Source organism: Lissotriton helveticus, chromosome 2_1, assembly GCF_964261635.1.
Source record: "Lissotriton helveticus chromosome 2_1, aLisHel1.1, whole genome shotgun sequence".
NCBI classification, from domain to species: Eukaryota; Metazoa; Chordata; class Amphibia; order Caudata; family Salamandridae; genus Lissotriton; species Lissotriton helveticus.
This window is the reverse complement of record NC_136059.1, coordinates 1192179547-1192201050: the sequence shown is the minus strand read 5'-3', so window position 1 is coordinate 1192201050 and position 21504 is coordinate 1192179547. Positions and strand designations below refer to the sequence as shown.

The window sequence follows — 21504 nt, the reverse complement described above, 5'->3', positions numbered from 1 at the left end:
CTTCACAGATTGGCCTCATGCTGAAGACTCCCTTGCGCTGGCGCGCGGGCTGCCTGGGCCCCTAGTTGCAGTGCGTCCGGATCCCTAGGCCTAGACTCCGTGCCCAGGAGTTTAGCACAGCATTAGTCAATGGCGAGTGGAGACCCGGGTGCTCCGTCAGGACTGCGCTGTAGTGTACGGTGAGAGGAGGCTGCTGCGGCTGGTGCAGCGCTGGTAGCCGGTGGCTCCCGACTCCTGTGCCCTGTGCTCTTGGAGGCTGGCTCTGGGAACAAGGGCCCCTCTGAATACATTTGCCGCCGCCGGGGGCTAAGAGCTGTGTGGGCAGATCCAGAGCCTCGCAGCCCTGTGGAGGAAACTCTCCCTGGATTGAGCCGAGAGCGCTCCAGCCTTCGCATGATTGGTGCCTAAACCCCACACCCCCGTAGGCTGTACGGGTAAGACTTCCGGGGTCTTCCGCGCCTAGTATCTTCTACCTTCCAATTGGTTACTGGCAAAAGGCTGCGGCCTACACTTGAAACGGGGCATCGGACCAAATACATTATTAACACCGCCGCAGCCGCCTCAAAAATGGTGCCGCCTGGGGCAGACCGCCCCCCCCCCCGCACCCCCCTAGCTACGCGGGTGTCCTTGAGCAATGGCTGCTGTCCGCCTGTAATACTGTCGCCCCTCTTAAAATTATTAAAACGAAGTGCCCTCATGACGCTCAGCGGTGGTTTACAGATCAATTAAAACTGGACAAATTAGCCTTACGCCAGGCTGAGCGCCGCTGGCGACGCAATTACGACCAACAACTCAAACCTGAGTTCGTGGACTGTTTGAAAGCTTACAAAAAATCCATCCTATTGGCTAAAACAACTTACTTTTCCCCAAAAATTCTGGAATCCGCTTCTAAGGCAAAGGATATTTTCTCCATAGTAAATGAGCTCTCTTTACCAGACCGTGTTACTCTTCACCCCCCCACCTACACAGGCTTTGTGCGACTCACTTAATACTTTCTTCATTGATAAAATCACTACTATTAAGAACAATATCCCCTCGCCTTCATCCTCTTCCCCTCCTCCTCTGCCTCCTAGAAATCCTTGTTGCCTGGACGTTTTTCCTCCGATCTCCCTTGAGGAGTTTCATTCATTACTGCAGAAAGTGAGCTCTGGCTCTCCCAATGACTGCTGCCCCCCCCACACACCCCCCAAAGTCCTTAAGGAAGTCTTTTTGGCCTGCCCTGACCCTCCACTGGCACTACTCAACAACTCGCTGGCAACGGGGGTGGTCCCAGACTCCTTTAAACAGGCAGTTGTAATACCTATTCTAAAAAAAAAACATGCCGATCCTACGATCTTGAGCAATTACAGACCTATCTCCCTTCTCCCCTATTTGTAGAAAATTTTGGAGACATATGTCACTCGCTGCCTGAGTGCTTTCATTGAGAGCTCGTCTATTTTGGAGGCCCAGCAAGCCAGTTTCGGCCCACTTCACTCCACCGAGGCGGTCATTGTGGCTGTGATGGACACTCTCAGAAGGGGCGCCGACAATAACATCTCCCAAGCTCTTGTCTTGTTGGACCTGTCGGCGGCCTTTGACACGGTCGATCATGTAATTGTGATCGACCGTGTCAAAAATGCCGGCATTCAGGGAGTTGCCCTTGATTGGGTGAGATCTTTCTTGGATAAACGTTCTCAGGCTGTGCACTTGTCTACCTTCTCTGCCTCCTATTCCCCCCTATCCTGCGGAGTCCCACAGGGCTCCGCCCTATCCCCTTTGCTATTTAATTTGTACATGCAACCCCTAATAGTTTCCCTCCGTAAATCTGCGGTTACAACTTTTAATTACGCAGATGATTTGCAGTTAATTTTCCCTATCGATACCTCTCTTTCCTCCTGTACTAGTTTTCAAACTACTATGCTTGAGATATCGTAATGGATGCACCACAGCCAGCTCAAATTAAATCCCACCAAGACCGAGCTTGTGCTGGTGGGCGGGGCAGCCAACTCATGGAACGACAGCTTTTGGCCTCCTTCACTAGGGCTTCCTCCTTGTCCTGTCAACTCAGTGAAGAGTCTCGGCGTAGTCATCTCCAGTGACCTATCTATGAGGCCCCAGATTAGTGCTGTTACGTCATCCTGCTTTTTCCACCTGCGCAGGATACGTAAAATCAGTAGATTCCTCACTAGAGAGGCACTTATCCTTTTCATCCTGGCCCTCGTTATGTCAAGAATTGACTATGCCAACACCTTGTATGTGGGAATTCCAGCATACCATCTCCACAGGTTGCAGTTGGTGCAAAATCAGGCAGCCCGCCTGGTTTACCATCAGCCTAGGCATCAGCACGTTTCACCGCTGTTGCGGAGCCTGCACTGGCTCCCGGTGGCTAGACGTTGCACCTTCAAACTTGGCTGCACGATATTCAAAGCCCTGTCTGATCTTGCTCCTGTTTTTACTTCATCTAGTCTGAAGCGATATGTTCCCTCGAGAGATCTCCATTCTACTTCTCACAATCTTTTAATTATCCCCAAAATTAAACGCAAAAAACATGGTGGTCTCAGTTTCTTGTTTTTGGCCCCCAAAACTTGGAACTCCCTTCCATCTGTCTTCCGACACTGCCCAACCTACGACTGCTTTCGTAGGATGCTGAAAACTTTCCTTTTTCAATCAGCATTCGAGTAAGCCCCGCTCCTGCCCTCCGCATTTGTTATGAGCGCCATGAAACCGTCAGGTGACCGAGCGCGGTATAACATTTTTTAACATAACAGTTACTGCAGAACAACACTGGCTGTACTTTTTTCTTGTTGGGAGTTTTATATAGCGCAAACTGGACCCGAAGGTATCAGGTATCAGAGCGCTTTACATGAGCACCAGTTTGATTACAGAAGGACACATTCATTTCTGCTAGGCACAGGAAGATTAAGTGATTTGCCCAGATTCACAGGATGTTGAGCGTCCCGGTCGAGACTCGAACCCAGTTCCCCAGCTTCGAGGTTGACCGCTCCAACCATAAGGCCACATCCTCTCCCCTAAAAGCATGTGGGTTCAGTATTATTTTCCCCAATTCATTAATTATAGCATTCCAAACTCACAGTATTCATTGGTCACAACACAGCGGGATTTAACTGCAGGAGCTGTCTTAAAGCCACATGCTGCGCTTCCTGGCGTGTATCTTTAGGTAGCTCAGCAGACTTTTTGAGTTTGTTGTAATTGATAGGAAGTGCAGAAAGTGAAGGGTCAGACTCAGGTCAGAATTTCTAGGGCTCTTCACTGGTTAAACATCTCTACAGTGCCTTCTGGATTGCTTCTGTGTGTATGGTAAGTGAAAGACTGCCAGTCAGCTTGTATCTTCCAGCAGCACTGACACTCTGACTGGGAATAGCATGGCACTAGGTACCATGCTTAAGCCTGGCTTGACATATAGTGGGCTGCACTGGAATATTACTCTCTCACCACATGATATTGGCTGTTTGGTGCATCATCACATCTCCTACAGGGTGTGTCAACTGCAATGCACAATGTACTAGTTTATGTTTTAAAAGTACAGTCATCAAGCTTTTTGTCACATTCAACAATGTATTCCACTTATGCAATGAATAATGAAAGCAATCCTTTTCTGTAATATTTTTCCCTGTTTCAGGCATAAGTGAAATGCTTTTGTTGCGACAGGTGTGTAAGCCTGACCTTAAAATGGCTGCCCTATTAGGCTGTCCTTTTACAGATTGGGACAGCTTGACCTCAAGATCGTTACCCCAAGATGTTTGCCCCAAGGTCTTGTCAGACCAACCACATCTGGCAGGCAAAATCAACTTTCCTTTATAAAAACAACTTGTTGCAATCTTCACTTGGATAGCATTTTTGTTTTCCGTTTTCTAACAATTCCTTTACTGTCCAGTGGCAATTGCACCATACATGGGAGAGCTTTTTACTTTTAAGTTATAGATCTCCACTCCTGGAGCAAGGTGGTATTCCTGAGTTTTCTTGCACATTTTGACCACAGCACCCGATCCTTGCTGGAGTTTCAGGGAGCTCTTGCCAATGTGTGTGGACCAACTCATCTTATGTGTTAAATAGACCCCCAGATACACTAACTGTTGAACTTAGATGGCACTCTATTGTATGTACGCAACCCAGAGCAGAACCTAACGCCAATGTTGCAGGAGGTAGAATGTTTCGGTCACGACTACGGCCTTCATACAAATTGGGGCAAGTAACTTATGCTCCCTCTAACAGCCAACACTATCCCTCATCAGATGGATTATCCCATATCTGGACCACGTATCCCGAGGTAGTAGTTCGGGAAAATTACGGTCAGGCTATACAGAAGCTCTCTGAGACCATTGAGAAATGGATTCAACTGCCACTGTCGCTGCTAGGACGAAAATGATAGTGCTTCCACGTTTTCTATTTTATTTAGTGACTATACCAATCCCATTACCAAAATAATTCTTTCGCACTCTAAGATCCCTCATGATCAGACTGGCCTGGGCTGGAATGTAGCCACAAGTGCAATGGAAGACACTGACTAAACCATATTCAGTAGGTGGGCTTAACGCTTCAGACCTTGAAATTTATTTTTGTGCAGAACAACAAATGCATGTACATCATTGGCTACATGATCCTCATGATACCCCACACCTGTACATAGAGAGCGGTGAAGTGAACCCACTATCATTACCGCAATATCTCCCTGGCATGCCACAGAGACGATACCTCGTTATAGACCCAGTAGGGAATACAAGAAACCAATTGCGAAGGGATGCAGACATGCAGAGGATTACTCTCCTCTACTCTGCGAAACTACCTGTAGAATTGTGCGACTGGCTACCGCTGCGGCAGGCCAAGGCATTCAAGCGTGCCATGCAAGCACTCAACATAAGAACCATGGGTGATTACTTTTCCATCGGGGGTGGTCAAGAAGTGGGATCAGTTGCAGGCACAAACATCAGAGACATCAGTACTTACAAGTTTTGATTATTATCGAGCTAAACAGTCACTGTGTGCGGTGCTAGGAGACGGCATGATGGAACCACAAGAATACACTTCGTTAACGTATCTATTGTAGGCTCAGACCCCGCGGCACGCAATTTCATTATTATACACACTCAAGAGGACAGGTATCAACTCTACACATATGAAGGCACTACAGAAATGGTGCGTTGAACTAGGCATAGACATAACAGAAAGCAATGGTTATATTGCTGCTCAAGCACAAAATCTATCTCACAAAACGGCAGACACCGACTAACACGTTTTAAATACCTGTACAGAGTGTACTACACTCTGAACCGATTATATAAATAAGGACTGAGAGAAGATGATAAATGTGTGAGACATGGGACTGCTGAGGCAAACTTTACAAATCTTGCTTGGGACTGCCCCGGCATCCGTAGATTCTGGACTGCAGTGTTCACTGCACTGATCGTCATTACACCAAAGGGCGGGGGGAAAAAAGAAGGCTCAGGCTGCTCAGGAGCTCTTCCCGAGCAGTCAGAGTTTAAAATGTAATAAAGTAATCCCTCTTTTGCTCAGCACCAGAGGAACCTTTGTATGGCTCTCCAGTGTTGCCCAATGGCTGACATATGCACTAAAGGGTTAAGAAACGCAACAGAGTATTTGCCAATTTTGTTGGTTAAAAAACCCAAAACGAAAATCTTTACTTACATCTATATTTTTATTTTCAGCATGCCAACAGGGGAGCTGCACTAATAAATGACTTTGATCATGCCACAAAACAAAAATCTTATTTTTGATGCAAAAATGGTAACAGAATTCAACATGTTAGAAAGATGTCACGGGCATTTCTATCAAAAAGAATTGGCCTTTATCCGGCTGTGATCCATAATACATATCAAGAAACCCTTTAATAAATGATGTATGAAATGCAAAAGTTCTCGTTATACATTACAATATACAAATTTAGGAAAAAATGCTGAATCCTCTATTGGGACACATGTCAAAAGAGCGAGTCAAATCTTTCTGTCAAGCAATTTTATAGGCACCATTTTTAGGTCTCGCCTACCAGACAGTGCAAGCTGTCTGTCTGCAAAAAGACCTATTGTCAGCTTACAGTGAATTTAGAGCCCACCCATTGCTTACCATTGGTTGGCTTTATTGTCAGTCTCATTTGCTTGCCTTTAGGTGGTTAGTTCGTGTGGGCTTTACCTCCTTCTCTTGAGTTTGTCCTCCCCTGGAGTATGGCCTCCACACTTGTGTACTCCCTTTGCTTATTTTTTTTGGTTACTACTTTTTTCTGTTTGGTCACGTATTCCATGAGATTGCATGTGTCTCCCTTGTGTAATTCTCCTCCCCCTCCAACACGCTCTGTTTCTCTCTCCTGCCCATGTGCTTCTCCAAGGCCCTCCTCCATATTGTGCTGTCCCTTCTGATTTCCCGTGTTGCTTTCACAACCATATGCTTCTCCATCCCAGCTCCATGTTCGTCGCTCCAACCCATGTGCTTCCCTTCACCCTGCTCTCCACGCTGCTCTCTCTCGTGTACTTTTCTCCCCACCCTCGGTGCTGCTTCCGGCCCCCAAGTCCTGGGTATCTTTTCCCACCCACACACACACTTCGCGTTGCTTCCCCCAACCCACACCCTTCCTGCTGCTTCCCACTTCCATTTTCATGCTATATTTTTTAATTTACTGATCCAACGCAGTGATGTAAATAACAAGAAAAGAGTGCCCATGTAATTTTGTAGGTTCCCACATGTGTAGTGTGAGCTTACAAAACGATGCCGCCACAGTGGCCACGTCATAGCGTCTTTTTTTGTTTACACTTAGCCATGCTGTATATCATTAGGACGCTGGACAGCAGGGTTCTCCAAAGTCAGTCCAGGAGGGCCGGACCCACGCCAGATTTTTTAGCATATCCCCATTTAGATAAAAGTTGTTATCTTAAAAATCTGTCATGGACACAGCCCCCTAGGTTTGACTTTGGAGAACGCTGCTGTACAGCATTGCTAAAAACCATTGGCAAAGCCAAAAGGTCCCAAAGGTGCAACATATTGCCTTAGTCAATGCTTGTTGGTTAAGCACTCCATGCGAGTGCATGTGTTTTCTAGTGGTCTCCCTCATATACTTCTCTTCCCTCCTCCACCGTGCTCTGTGTTGCTCTCTCTGACACGGTGTTTCTATCCCGTCCCCTACATGTTGCACTCACCTTGTCTGTTTCTTCTCTACCTTACATTGTTTTTCTTGCATGTGAGCTTCTTACTCCGAGCTCCACGTTTTTCTTCCTTGGCTTCTGTGAGGCTTCCCCCCATAGGGCACTCTGTGTTGCTTACACCCTATGCTCTCGCTTTTGCTTATGCCCCATGCTGTCCATGTTGCTTCCCCCACCCTCACCCTTCTTGTTGCTTCTCCTCACCACTTAAAAATAAAATACAGAAACCAATTTGCACTAATGTTTTTTACATAGTGATCCAACTCAAATCAGTAAATAAAATTAAAAAAAACACTGCATCATTTTGTAAGCAAGTGCATTTAAGAAATGACGTAGCCAGTCGCTTCACAGTTTTGGAGATGCTGGACAGTTGTATGATAGAGGCATACCTCTATCACACAGCCCAAAAAACAAATGCATCTTAAGCACACATTTCTTTAACACGCATGCCTTTATCACGCAATTTCGTGGTAAAGGCAGGAATGGTAAAGGGGTATGTGTGGCTAAGGTCGCCAATACCCCAAACCCACCCTCATCCCCCACCGACCACCCCCCTGCTCCTGTGCTGTCCCTAAAACATTGCCCCTTTACAAACACAACCCTGACCCCACCACCCCAGCGCTGTCCCTAAAACCACCCTGTCTACCCTTTGGCCCTCCCCCTGCTCTAAGGCCTAGAACCCTGCTCCTTTACTTACACTACCCTAACCCCCCACCCCTCGCGCTGTCCCTTAAACTACATTAACCCCTTCCACTGCCCTGAGACCCACCCGAAACCCCACACCTAAAAACTACCCAGACCACCAATTCCCCTCGCCTGCCCTAAAATCTAAAACCATGCCCCTTTAGATATAAAACTCTGCACCTTTACATACTCTTTGTCCCTAAAACTACTCCAACCCCTTCCACTGCCCTGAAACCTATCCCGATCCCACCCAGCCCTAAAAACTACCCTGACTACCCATTTCCCTCCCACGACCAGGAGACTGACCCTGAAGCTCTAAAAACTATCCTACCCATTCCCCTCCCCCTGCCCTAAGGCCTGAAACTGTGCCCCTTTATATACACTATCCCAAAGCACTCCGCGCTGTCCCTAAAACTACCCCGACCCTCTGAGCCTCCCAGCCCCACTTACCTCACTGCATCTCTTCCTGGCGTTTTCCTGCTCCCACCTTCACCACAGCAACAGCAGCTGGACTGCGCACTACCTTAACCACACATTTGCTTGGTTAAGGCATATGCGTCATTAAGGGAAGCGTGGTTGAGCTTGCGTTGTCAGATCCCCCGTGGTTAAGACCGCAGTGTTCCAACTGTTTCCCCATGCTGTACAGAATTGCTAAAACCATTGGCAAAGCCATTAGGTCCCATAGGTGAGACCTATTAACTTTGCCAATGCCTGTTGTACTGGTGACTCTTCATATCATTGTTGATTCTTCAAGCCTTAAGTCTTTCCTGGTTTGATAAAATCCTTTGTAGGATAGTGTCTCCTTAAAAGTCCTGAAAACCATCTGCACAATAGTAATTTACAATGTGAAAACATCTAGTGAGACAGATCAAAGCACAAGAAACAAGTCTTGGCAAAACCAATAGGTCGGATATTGGCAGCCAGTGGTTTCGTTTTGTCAATGCTTGTTTTGTCATAGTTTTTGCAAAACTATATTGTTGGAGAAGCTGCAAGGCCTTCATCGGGTTACAAAGAAACTTTGGCTAAAAGCAAAAATATTTTCTGGTCTCCAAAACTACACTTTGCCATAGTGGCCCCTGGCACTTAAGGAACCTACTTTGTGTGTGAATAGGTTCCTAGTGAAAGGGTCACTCACAGTGAAGTTAGCCAATGGTTGAAAGGGGCTGACCCTCTGCCTCATTCTGTAAGCTCTAGTGGGGGAAGAAAATTGTTAATTTCACAATAAACGACAAATGGATGAACAGGGCTTGCTGAAAGCCCCTATAAGTAATTATGTTATACATATCATTTCAATAAAATATAAAGGTCTTGGTTAAGGCCTTACCTACAAATACAGAAGAATGCTTATGCGGCTTACCTATTGAGGACCAGGATGGTGCCTGCCAGATATCATTAAGTTGCCAATAAAGCGCTCCCATGGTATGCCCCACTCCATCCACAATCTCACTCCGACTGCGGCGATAAAACTCAGTCTCTGTTTTAATACACTGAGCCTGCATCACCTGTAAAGGTAGGTAGATACATAAAAGAAACCGCTTAAGGTGTTGACATTCTACATAAATGCAAAGCTGAAAAGCACACATGGCAATGAGAAATCAAAATCTTTACAACATATTAAGATTCTCAGAGACGGACATAAAAAGTCAGATCATCTGCGATCATTTCCAGAGTGGATTGTTGGTTCTTGGTGTTGTGATTCATAGAAATGTAAAACAACAACATTCCCAATCTGTAGGAAAGTGCCCCTTTTTGCATGGTTACCCCCTATATTTTTGCAATATACCAAGGGCCTTGTGACCAGAGAGGGCCTCGGAGGTCTGCAGCATGTATTATGCCACCCTCAGAGACCCTCTCACCTTAACATTGCAGATAGGGTGTTTTGGTGCAGAGTCGACATGACAATCATCCCTGTGTTCCATGCTCACCAACACTGCCTGTGGCATGGTTAAGTCACCCCTCTAGCAGGCCTTACAGCCCTAAAGGCAGGCAGGTGCACCATACCCAGGAGAGGGCCCAGCCGCTAGAACAATATGCCCCTACAGTGTCTGCCATTCACAGACATTGTAAGCGCAGTTAAGCCATTTTGAAGGCATGGGCAGGGAGTTTGTCAACACAAACTCCACAGCTCCATGATGGCTTTACTGAAGTCTGGGAAGTTTGGTATCAACCTTTGCAGCACATTAAACCCACACTAATGCTAGTGTTGGATTTAATGAAAAATGCACACACAGGGCATCTTAGAGATACCCCGTGAAAAACGACCAACTCTGGTGTTGTATCTCCCAGCCATCTGCTACCACCAGACAGGTTACTGGTCCCCTGGTTAGAGAGCCCTCCTTTCTCTGTATCTGGAAACAAAGCACATCCTGGGCAGAGCTGTCATTCCTCCTCCCCAGGATGGGCAGGGTCCTCGAAGAGGGAGCTTCAAAGGTCTGTCGCCTTTGTTAGCCACCCCCCAGCCTTTTGCTGCTATCAGCAACTGACTCCCACCGGTTCTGACCTCCAGTCCCCGCTATCTTGGAGATCGGGGGACCTCTCCAATCAGGAACTGGCCTATGCCCCTCTCCCACTGAAAGGTGGCATACTAGGGGGTGTAGACAGCCCAGGGAAGGGACCCATTGGTCCAAAGCTGCACACCCCTGTAATGCCCCTAAATGCCCCTAAAGCTAGTATTTAGGGGCATTCCGAACCTTGCCTCTTCAGATTCGATGTGACAAAGAACCGTGCTGCCGAAGAGGAGGACAACGAGAACTGCTTTGGCCCCAGCCCTACTGGCCTGTCTCCTGCTCTGAACCCCTGCAAGCTGAACCTGGAGTGTCTGCAACCAGCAACCTCTGAGAATCCCGGGACCTGCTGTGTCTTCCTAATAAACTCTGATCACCCGTGGATACCGGATTTGTCCAACACCAACCCAAGCCAGGACTCCAGATGCAGCCGGATCTGCGAGTCCTCACCACTCTGCACCTGATGTCCACAGCCCGAGTTCAAGTGGCTAAACACTCCAATGAGGTCGCCCCACAGATCCTGACCTGTTGGACGACCTCCACCGAACTTCTCGTCGACACCTGCAGTCTCATTCTGAAGGTTACCCCGAATCGCAACCGGAACCGGTGAGAACACAACGTGAAAGGACAACCTTGCAGCCGCAGCTCCTGAGTCCTGAGGTGCCCATACGACAGTGTCCTGGTGTCCAGCAACTCTTCAACTTTATCCTCCAGTCGTTGGTTCCCTTCGTCCAGTCTTCTGGGTGCAGCCTGCAATCTTTTTCAGCGACCAACATCCTCCATTAAAAAGCATTATGCTACCGACATCTACTGAACACCCTCCACCCAGCCACCACTGTGCCACTGGTGGTGTGGACTTGGTGCCAACCTGGAACCCCTTTTGCCTTTACTTTAACCCTAGGAGCTTGGCTCCCAAGACAGAGTGACCTGCCCGTGAGCAGTCCACAACTGAGGTGCCCCTTAGCCCAATTGGCTAACATTAGCACCTAATGAAAAAACAACACTGGATGGAGGGTCTAAAGGGGAACAAGAGTTTAGAGACCTGAGAACATTAGCACCTTCCATTTCGCACCCAGTCACCTTAATGCCGCTGGAGGTACCCCTTGAGCGCCAACCTGAACCTTGGTTCTACCCTCCAAAACTCCCACCGGAAAACCATTTACTTACCTGCAAACTTAACACTTTGTTATTCTCCATAGGACTTAATGATGGGTTATCTCTGAAAATGATTTTGTGTAACCGCGGGTGGAGAACTCCGCTCTGCCTGCAGAGTGTTTGGAGGTTTGCCTACTCCGCGTTCCGCGGAGAACGCAGAGTAGGCAAATCTACACATACACTCAGCAGCGGAGCGGAGTGGGCCAGCCCCCCCCTCCACCACCCCTATTAACAATGAATTAGACATTAATGAAAAGTAAAATAAAAACCACTTACCTGTACTGAGGCGTACCCAGGCTGCCCTCCTCTTCTTCCTTGCCGTCTCTGGGTAATCCTTGCGAAACTGCACATGCACACACATGCACATTTTCCACAAGAAATGCGCTGATGCGCACGTAGTTTTTGCAAGGATTACCCAGAGACGGCGAGGAAGAGGAGGAGGGCGGCCTGGGGACGCCGCATTACAGGTAAGTGGTTTTGATTTTACTTTTCATTAAAGTCAAATTCATTGTTAATAGGGGGGGTGGAGGCGGTGGAGGCTGGTGGCAGAGCGGAGTTCCACAGAGTTTGTACCCAACTCCGTGGACCTCCGAGTAGTCCTGCTACGCCAACTATGACCTGAGTTACTTTTGTGTATCAATGTCCTGCGTTGCTTAAACTTTGTTAGGAGTGTGGTTCATACCAAACTAGAAAAGTAATCTTGACATAATCTAAAAGTAATTTACAAGTAATCTCAAGTGCTTTTCTCAACTGTTTTCTCAACTACAAAAGTAATCTGAATGTTGCTACCAATCCAGTGCTCACTCTGGTTCTAAAAGAAACATTGTATGACAAGTTTTACTAACCTGCTACTAAATCAATCTGGTTCTAGAAATAAAAACAACAAAATAACTTTTAGCAAAAACAATTGTTCCTGATTCAGTTTTTGAGTATGTAACATCATTTCTTGCCTGATTGCGTACAACAAATGCTTAACACTACCCTCCTGATAAGCCTGACTGCTCAACCACACTACCACAGAGAGTAGGGCATTAGTTCGCCTCTTCTATACTTCTGGGGAGCCACTGGTCTCTGTGCACACTATACCTTACTTTGGTATAGTATATACAGAGAGAGCTTCCTACATAATTGTTGTCCTTTTAATAGAATTTTTCTTGCCAAAACACAACAAAGTTCTGCTTTTAGCGGCATAGTGAATTGTGGCATTTGTTTTTTTGACAGTGACAGAACTTCAATTGCAAATTTCACATTTTTTTTAACATTAATGTTTTGTAATTACGGGCTTGAATCGCTTTTCTAACAGGTTATTTTACTTTTATCATTAATTTTTTCTTATTCCTTACAGTTCCATTGGTAAATTATCAATCAATGCAGCTTTGTCATCAGCTAATTTGCCTTTCCAACAAATCGTTTTTTTGTCATATATCGCTTTTCCAAATGTTGTTGAGACTTTCTTGGATGCCTCAGGGCGATTAACATCGAGTCAAAATACGAATATTTGCTCAAATATATCCTTCTGCCAGTTGACACAAAATTTGCACTGCCCTATTGATCGCATTAATGTAAAAAATAAAGTGCAATCAACGTCGAAGCATGCAATTGCGAAAGACAAGCACTAGCTAATAATTGGAGTGACAAATTCGAACCTTAAAAAAGTAGATATTTTGCCTCAACAGTAGAAGGATCCCAAGAACACGATTTGAATTCTTGGAGAGTTAAAAAATTGTTGGGAGTGTTATCTCAAATGTAGGCATATGCCTTAGGGAGTAAAGGGGCATCATTTTTAAGCAGGACATGTAATTTTATTATGGCATTTGAATGTGATGTGAGAGGCTTACATGAGTTAATAAAGTGAGCGGGTTCACAAATAATGACTTCCAGGAGTAAATCACACCTCCTCCCAGCAAAATGTTTGTGAGTTGCGCCCAATGCCTTCAAAAGAAGCAAGCAACCTGTTGTTGAACTTAGGGTATGATGAAAAAGGCTGCCAGCTGAATGGAACTGGTGGTCCCACACATTCTAGTTATAGTTAGCCCAATGTCAGATACAAAAGCAGCAAGTGATAATATCACAAAGCGGTCAACAACTAACCAGATGATGAAAGTGCTATTGTCACCTGAGTAAGGTAGAGTGTGTCCGCAAATGTTTTCAGCGACGGGTCTGAGACGTCTGGTAGCTTAAAATGTAGCGCGGTCTGTCGAAGCATTTCCTTGTTCCCATCTGCATGGTGCTGTCGGTGGGAGGAGAAATTGCTGACGTATGTCCAGTCTTCAGGAGAAGAAACCTGTTGGACCCAGTTGAAGACCTCAATAAATCATGCAAATGTATTTCTGTCAAATGCATAAGATAGTTAAAGATCCCTAAAATATCATTTGAATGCCTCTGTCACATCATTAGTGGGTCAACGTGAGGTAATGGGCTGCACGGCTGCAGGTTTTTCATTCTTAATGAGGGTTGGTGACAGACCCCAGCAAGATTGTGAAAAGGGTTATTCCATTCTGTTAGTTTCCCACACCCACCTTCCCACCAGTCCACTGCTCACTTACTGAGAGGTTCTTGGAGAGTAATCAATGTGGATTTGTTATGCAGTGTGGGTATTAGTATAGGAGCTAATTCACAAATCCATTTGTCACCCTTTGAAGCGAAATAAGGTGTGTAAAATGTTCAATCTGCACATAGAAAGTCTCAATCTTGATTCATAGAATTTTATGTAAGCAAAGTGCATTCGCGGAGTGTGAACATTATGCATGGTGGAAATACTATATTCCCAAATTTGCTGGATTCTGAGCAATTCTTAGTGGCTGTAAGGGTAAAAGTAATATCCAGAAACTCTGAAACTTGTGAATAGTCACATTACTCTAGCGGGTCATTTTCCCACCACAAAACACAAGCAAAGTTACAACAGTAAGCATGCTTCAAAGAAGGCAGTAAGTAGGGATCAATCCAATATTTATTTGGCATCGGAAAGACGTTTCTTCATAGGAAATGTATTTTTCCTCTGTGAAGAAAACTTTTATAACTGGAAAGGACTATATTCCCACATGCAGGTTGTTCTTCCTGGTGAAGATTCTGAATTCATAAATAGTGGGCAAGCAAATAATACAGAAATAGACAACCCTTGAACACTTCCAGAAATACTTGTGGGATCTTCTGAGAACTCGTGAAAGCAGAACATTTGCTCCAAACAGAAGAGGGGTTCTCCGGGAGCAAACATCCAACTTTCAAATCTGGCCATTTGAAAATTACACCAAATGCAGTGTACAAAGTGGTTAGGCAGGTTAGAATGGCTGGAGAGAAAGAACAGTGAGAAATACTGCCTTCTGCTTATTATTATTTATTGATTATTGGACGAAAGTCTACGCTCTAATAAAACGCTTTAAATAACCTAATAATCTTCTAATGGCCTAACACCAATTGTAAGGTGAGCATAGCCCCACTCACAGAATAAGCTACACAGCACCCAGCTGTTGATAAAAAAAATCAACACTAGCTAATATAAATAAAAACCTGGCTTTTCCAGCAAGTGGCTTAGAATGATCATCATTAGTCTGCATGTTGCCTTACTCTCTAGCGCCGGAACGATTTATCATCATATCCGTCCCAAAGACCCAGTCATCTTGAAAGAATACAACATTAAGGGCATCTGGATGGAGTCGGGACTACCCTAACCAACACATTATTATGCACTGTGCTGTATTGAATTCCCCAATAGAATCTTCTTTGAACATTCTTCAGGCCCACCCTGCACAGCCCGCACCACAGCTGCAACAAAGCAACTGGATGTTTACTGTAGCAGTCGGTCATACACTGTTGCACAGCATTACTTCCAGGCACTATAAAGTCATATTAGCCTTTAGTGGTGCATGCGTTTGGTGCTTGTAATGTGAAGAGCATGCACGGCATACATTGGATATAGTGTGCTCTTTGCAACTTGCAGTCATCGTGCTGGGGGTGCTAGCTGTCAGGAACAGCCCAGGTCAGGTTGCAAGTAGTTCATTAGGGTGATAGGCTTCTTCAGGTGGTGCCTCTCACATGCCCGCATACCTGTGATGTTCAGAGGATCAAAATAGTGGTGGGCTACCTCATGAGATGAGCGTCAGGGTCACTGGCATAGCTAGACGTTGTGCCGCCTGCGGAGGTCCCTGCGTTTGCAGCCCGGCGGCCGCATGTAAGACCGGAGGCGGGGGGCGTGGCGATTCCTGCTACAGCTATGCCACTGGTCAGGGTCATACACTGGTAATGGACCTACAGTGCTTTTTTCGAGTCGACTGCTCTGGATGATCAGCTTAAGGTTGGACTGGATAATAGAGTGATGCCTCAAGTCTTGGTATGACTTAGCAGCACTAAGAAACTAATGTGTTGTTATGTTATGTTATATGGATTTGTATAGCGCGCGGCTGCCCCAGCCAAGGGGCGTCCCGGCGCTGCGAACTGACCAGAGTGCAAAATGAAGGTGCACAAAAGAACGGATTATTGGAAAAGATGAGTTTTAATGGCTTTCCTAAAGGCTAAAAGGTCATGCATCCCCCGTATGGTAACAGGCAGGCTGTTCCATAGTTTGGCAACAAGGAGGCTGAAAGAACGTCCCCCAACTCTAGCAAGTCTGGTGCGTGGGATGTTCACTAGATGTTGTCCCTCTGAGCGGAGAGGTCTGCTGGGTGTATACTCAGACAGGAGGGGGCTCAGCAGTGGGGGGGAGGCGGTTTTAAGGATCTTGAAGGCCAAACACAAAGCCTTAAACTGGATCCTTCTTCCCACCGGGAGCCAATGTAGTTTCCTTAAAGTTCCAGAAACAGAAGAGTGGCGGGGTAGGCCGACCAGAGCTCTGGCAGCCGCATTCTGGACTCTCTGCAGTCTAATGATTTCGGCCAGGTTTGCTCCCAAAAGGAGAGAGCTGGCATAGTCCAGTCTTGAAAGGATCGTCGCCTGGACGATGAGCTGGCGGGTGCTGCAGTCAAAAAACTTCAGAATAGGCCTGATGTTGCGTAAAATGCCGAAGCACGTGGCGGCCACTTTCTTGGTGTGGACGGTGTATTTTAGAGCCGAGTCCATCCAGACGCCTAGATTCTTAACACAGTCTTTAGGCTTAGGGGGAGAGCCCAAAATATCAGGCCACCAGTTGTCTCCCCAGGAAGCGGTGTTTTTTCCCAAGAGGAGAATCTCGGTTTTACCGGCATTTAGTTGGAGAAAGTTCGCCGTCATCCAGTTGGTGATGTCGATGAGTGTCTGTTTGAAATGACGGGCTTCCAGACCACTGTTGTTATTCAAAGCCACCACCAACTGGGTATCATCTGCATATGATACTAAAGCCATTCCATTCCTTCTGGCCACCTCCGCCAACGGGCGGACATAGACATTGAACAGGGTAGGGCTTAGGGACGAGCCCTGCGGCACTCCCTGTCCAATGCTGTGCTCCTTCGAGATGTAAGGGGGGGTGGAGACTCTAAAGGACCTGTTAGCCAGGAAGTCTCTAAACCACCCCAGGGCTGCCCCTGTGACTCCAATTTCTTCCAGTCTCATCAAGAGGACCTCATGTGACACCGTATCAAAGGCAGCACTGAGGTCCAATAGGACCAGTGCTGCAGTGCCGCCAGCGTCAAGAATGGAACGGAGGTCCTCAGAAACACTAAGCAAGGCTGTCTCGGTGCTATGACCAGCTCTAAACCCGTGTTGGGAGTCGTCCAGGATGTTATTGGTCCGGAGGAAGTTGGACAAGATGTTATTAACGTGTGCCTCGGCCACTTTAGCGGGCCAAGGGAGCAGGGAGATCGGCCTAAAGTTTTCCGGGAGTGAGGGGTCCAAGGTAGGTTTCTTCAAAATGGGGGATACCCACGCCTGCTTCCATTTGATAGGGACCCTGGCAGTGGAGAGTGACCGATTGATGAAATCACGAATGTGGTCTGTGATGAGTGCATGAGCGTCACAGAAGAGGTCAGGCTTTAAGGGGTCTGCCGGAGACCCGGATTTAATCTTTCTACAGATCTTAGAGAAAGTATCACGGTCAAGTGTGGGAAAAGAGATGAGGGAATGCCTGGAAGGATCAAAGGTGACCGGTGCCTGTGGGTCTCTGGGGAAGGTGTCGTATATCTTCTTGATTTTGTCTGTGAAGAAATTAGCCATGTTGTTACAGAGGTCAGGCGAGGTAGCAATGGTATTGACCGTATGTTTAGCCGTGAGGTCTTTCAAAATTTTAAAGACCGATTTTGAGGTGTTAGAGCTGTTGTTAATTTCACTGGCATAATATGCCGCTCTCACTCTGCAGACTTTACGGTGGTAAGATTTTTGATGCAGGACATAGTCTTGTTTAAGGCTGGCAGCATAACTTTTCCTCCAGCGTCTCTCTGCCTTCTTACATTCCTTTTTCAAGGCGGCAAGTTCTGAGTTGTACCAAGGACTCGCCGTATGGGTGCGGGCCTTGGTCCATCTGGCAGGGATAAGAGTGTCGAGCGCCTGGGTGATCCAAAGGCAGAACTGGTCATATCCTGTGTCCAGGTCTTCACTCGGGGGTAGGGGATGTAATGCCAGAATGTCGTGGAGTTCATCAGGATGGAGTTTTCTCCATGGCCGCTTCTGGACTGAAGGGGTAGGTGCTATAACAGCACTTAAGTTGCAGGGAATGGTTAACGTCACTAGATAGTGGTCAGTCCAGGTCATGGGAATAGGTATGCCAGAGGTCCCTCCAGTGATGTTGGTAAAAATGGGGTCAAGGAGGTGTCCTGCTCTATGGGTAGGGCCACGGACAAGTTGCTCGAGTTCGAAAGCCGCAAGATCCGCTAAAAAAATTGCCGCCTTCGACTCGGTATCCTTGTCAAGATGTAAGTTGAGGTCGCCCATGATCGTAAAGTTGGCAGAGTTAATAACATTGGTGTTTAGATATTGTAGGAGGGAATTAGTGAAGGGAACGTCAGTACCAGGAGGTCTATAAACCAGGAGGCCAGTAGCACAGAACTGGGGATTGACTTTAATCGAGAAGCGAGCACTTTCGCTACCCTTGATGTCCACTTTATCAAGTTGACAATGAAAGTGGGACTTAGTTATGAGCGCTAGCCCGCCCCCTCTCGTGCCCCTGTTCACCGTATAGATAGAGTAGCCTGTGGGTGTTGCCAGGTTACAGACCGAGTCCATCTCATCAAGGAGCCATGTCTCAGTCACGAACAGGGCGTCTAGAGCATGGTCCGTTAAAAGGTCATGTATTTCTGAAGAGTGTTTGTACATGGATCTTACATTGAGATGACCAAGCCTGATGGTGTGCACAGGGAGAGGTTTAGATTTGCGCTTGGAAGTAGAGCACAGTTGGGAGGGAGTAACAAGCGGGTGGTGTATATGAGCAGGATTGCGTCTTTTGCAACAGCAAGAAGAGTGCTGAAGACTCAGCAGCTCGGTTTTAGAGTAACACATCCTGTCGGTTTAATGGCAGGAAGAGGAGCAGAGTGCCCAGCGCCCGGCGCTACCTTAGCGCGGACGGGCGCAGACGGGCAGCTCTTTGGCGGGTCTTCGGCGGGGCTGCGCGCGGCCGCTGCGCGCCCAAGAGGATGGGAAGGCTAAATACCCGCAGGAAGTTGTGCACTAGAGCGCTAACCGCTCTGCAAGCTGTCCGACCGGAAGTGCCCCAGCGAAGCGATGCAGGGAACCGGCACCTATAATCAGTAACGTGACGTGTGGTGCAGGGGTAAGTGAATTTTTAAAAAGCACTAGTCACAGAGTAAATACAACATAACAATTTAAAAGCGTTCTCAATCAGCGTTTTTCAAACAGCGTGTCAGCTTACATTCGGTCAGATCGCGAAGCGGATCAGGGACACTGCCACTGTCTCCTTTCCGCGAGGCGCTGCAGCCTAGTTCTGCCTAAATACCCGCAGGAAGTTGTGCACTAGAGCGCTAACCGCTCTGCAAGCTGTCCGACCGGAAGTGCCCCAGCGAAGCGATGCAGGGAACCGGCACCTATAATCAGTAACGTGACGTGTGGTGCAGGGGTAAGTGAATTTTTTAAAAGCACTAGTCACAGAGTAAATACAACATAACAATTTAAAAGCGTTCTCAATCAGCGTTTTTCAAACAGCGTGTCAGCTTACATTCGGTCAGATCGCGAAGCGGATCAGGGACACTGCCACTGTCTCCTTTCCGCGAGGCGCTGCAGCCTAGTTCTGCCTAAATACCCGCAGGAAGTTGTGCACTAGAGCGCTAACCGCTCTGCAAGCTGTCCGACCGGAAGTGCCCCAGCGAAGCGATGCAGGGAACCGGCACCTATAATCAGTAACGTGACGTGTGGTGCAGGGGTAAGTGAATTTTTAAAAAGCACTAGTCACAGAGTAAATACAACATAACAATTTAAAAGCGTTCTCAATCAGCGTTTTTCAAACAGCGTGTCAGCTTACATTCGGTCAGATCGCGAAGCGGATCAGGGACACTGCCACTGTCTCCTTTCCGCGAGGCGCTGCAGCCTAGTTCTGCCTAAATACCCGCAGGAAGTTGTGCACTAGAGCGCTAACCGCTCTGCAAGCTGTCCGACCGGAAGTGCCCCAGCGAAGCGATGCAGGGAACCGGCACCTATAATCAGTAACGTGACGTGTGGTGCAGGGGTAAGTGAATTTTTAAAAAGCACTAGTCACAGAGTAAATACAACATAACAATTTAAAAGCGTTCTCAATCAGCGTTTTTCAAACAGCGTGTCAGCTTACATTCGGTCAGATCGCGAAGCGGATCAGGGACACTGCCAATTGCAGTACAGGTACATGGTATCACAATCTCTGATGGTACGAGGCTTGTTCTCAACACACAGGGCTGTCTACCTCCTTTTTAGTAAGGCGGGGACGCATATATCTTCCATATAGCTGCTGGAATTTAGTCTTAGCCTCTTAAAAGGAGACAGCCATGGATTTAGTCTCTGGTCCTTTTCTTTCTTTGCATAGCTTCTCCAAAAGAAGAACAATGAATAGACAGGAGTTGCCCACATATAAACAGTCATGGAGACAGTTGGACTTTCCAAATGTCCTCATACGCATTTACAGGTAGCATCAAACCTTGAAGTGAAGCATACTTCCAACAGCTCATTTCACTTTCATGTAGCCATAGCTCTACGGCAGCCATTTAGAGAGCAGACTGTAACTTTGGGCTTGATTTAGAACTCGGCGGACGGGTAACTCCGTCACAACGGTGACAGATATCCCGACCGCCAAAATATAAATCCCATAGTATATAATGGGATTTATATTTCGGTGGATGAGATATCCGTCACCGTTGTGACAGAGTTACCCCGTCCACCAGATATAAATCAGGCTCTTATCTATTGAGTAGTGCAGGTCCAAGGACTTTCTAAGATCACACATTTACCTACTGGAACTGATTCGTGGATTAAGACACAGGAGAAAATGCCCTTCCTGAGAATGGGTAATGAAATCCAGACAGATGAAGATATCTAAAGAAGCGGCTTCTAGAAGGACATGCCATAAAAGGGAGATCGGTATCTCTAACTTTCACAAACCTTATTGACTACCTACAACTTTAAGGGCTTCAAACCAATAGGGGGAACCTCAACCTCACATGTAGCTCAAGCACTCATATAGACGTGCAACATATACTTAAGTTCAAGGTCAAGTTAGAAATTTGTATAGCGCACTACTCACCCAGAGGGTCTCAAGGCGCTTGAGGGAGGGGGGGGGGGGTACGTTGCTTATCGAATATCCAGGTTTTTAGTTGTTTCCTGAAGGAGAGGTGGTTCTGTGTAAGGCGGAGGTGGGACGGGAGAGAATTCCAGGTTTTGCCCGCTAAGTAGGAGAAGGATCTTCCCCCCATGGTGGATCTTTGGAGGCGTGGTATCGTGGCGAGGGCTTGATTGGACGATCGTAGTTGGCGGGTGGGGGTGTAAAAGGTCAGGCGCGTGTTGAGGTATTCGGGTCCTAGGTCGTAAAGGGCTTTGTGTGCGTGGGTGAGGAGAAGAAACGTTATTCTCTTGTTGACGGGGAGCCAGTGGAGGTTTTTCAGGTGACCGGAAATGTGAGTTTGGCGGGGGATGTCTAG

General features: G+C 47.0%; 1 protein-coding gene across 1 annotated transcript in view; it reads right to left on the bottom strand.

Annotated features, from left to right (window-relative positions):
• The window catches only part of MANBA (mannosidase beta), a 286149-nt gene that overhangs the window by 50575 nt on the left and 214070 nt on the right, over nt 1-21504 (bottom strand). Inside the window, exons 13-14 of the mRNA XM_078676071.1 lie at nt 13605-13772; nt 9187-9331 (exon numbers count right to left, since the gene is read on the bottom strand). Coding sequence (XP_078532197.1) covers nt 9187-9331; nt 13605-13772 — 313 coding nt within the window. The remainder of the gene's footprint in view (nt 1-9186; nt 9332-13604; nt 13773-21504) is intronic.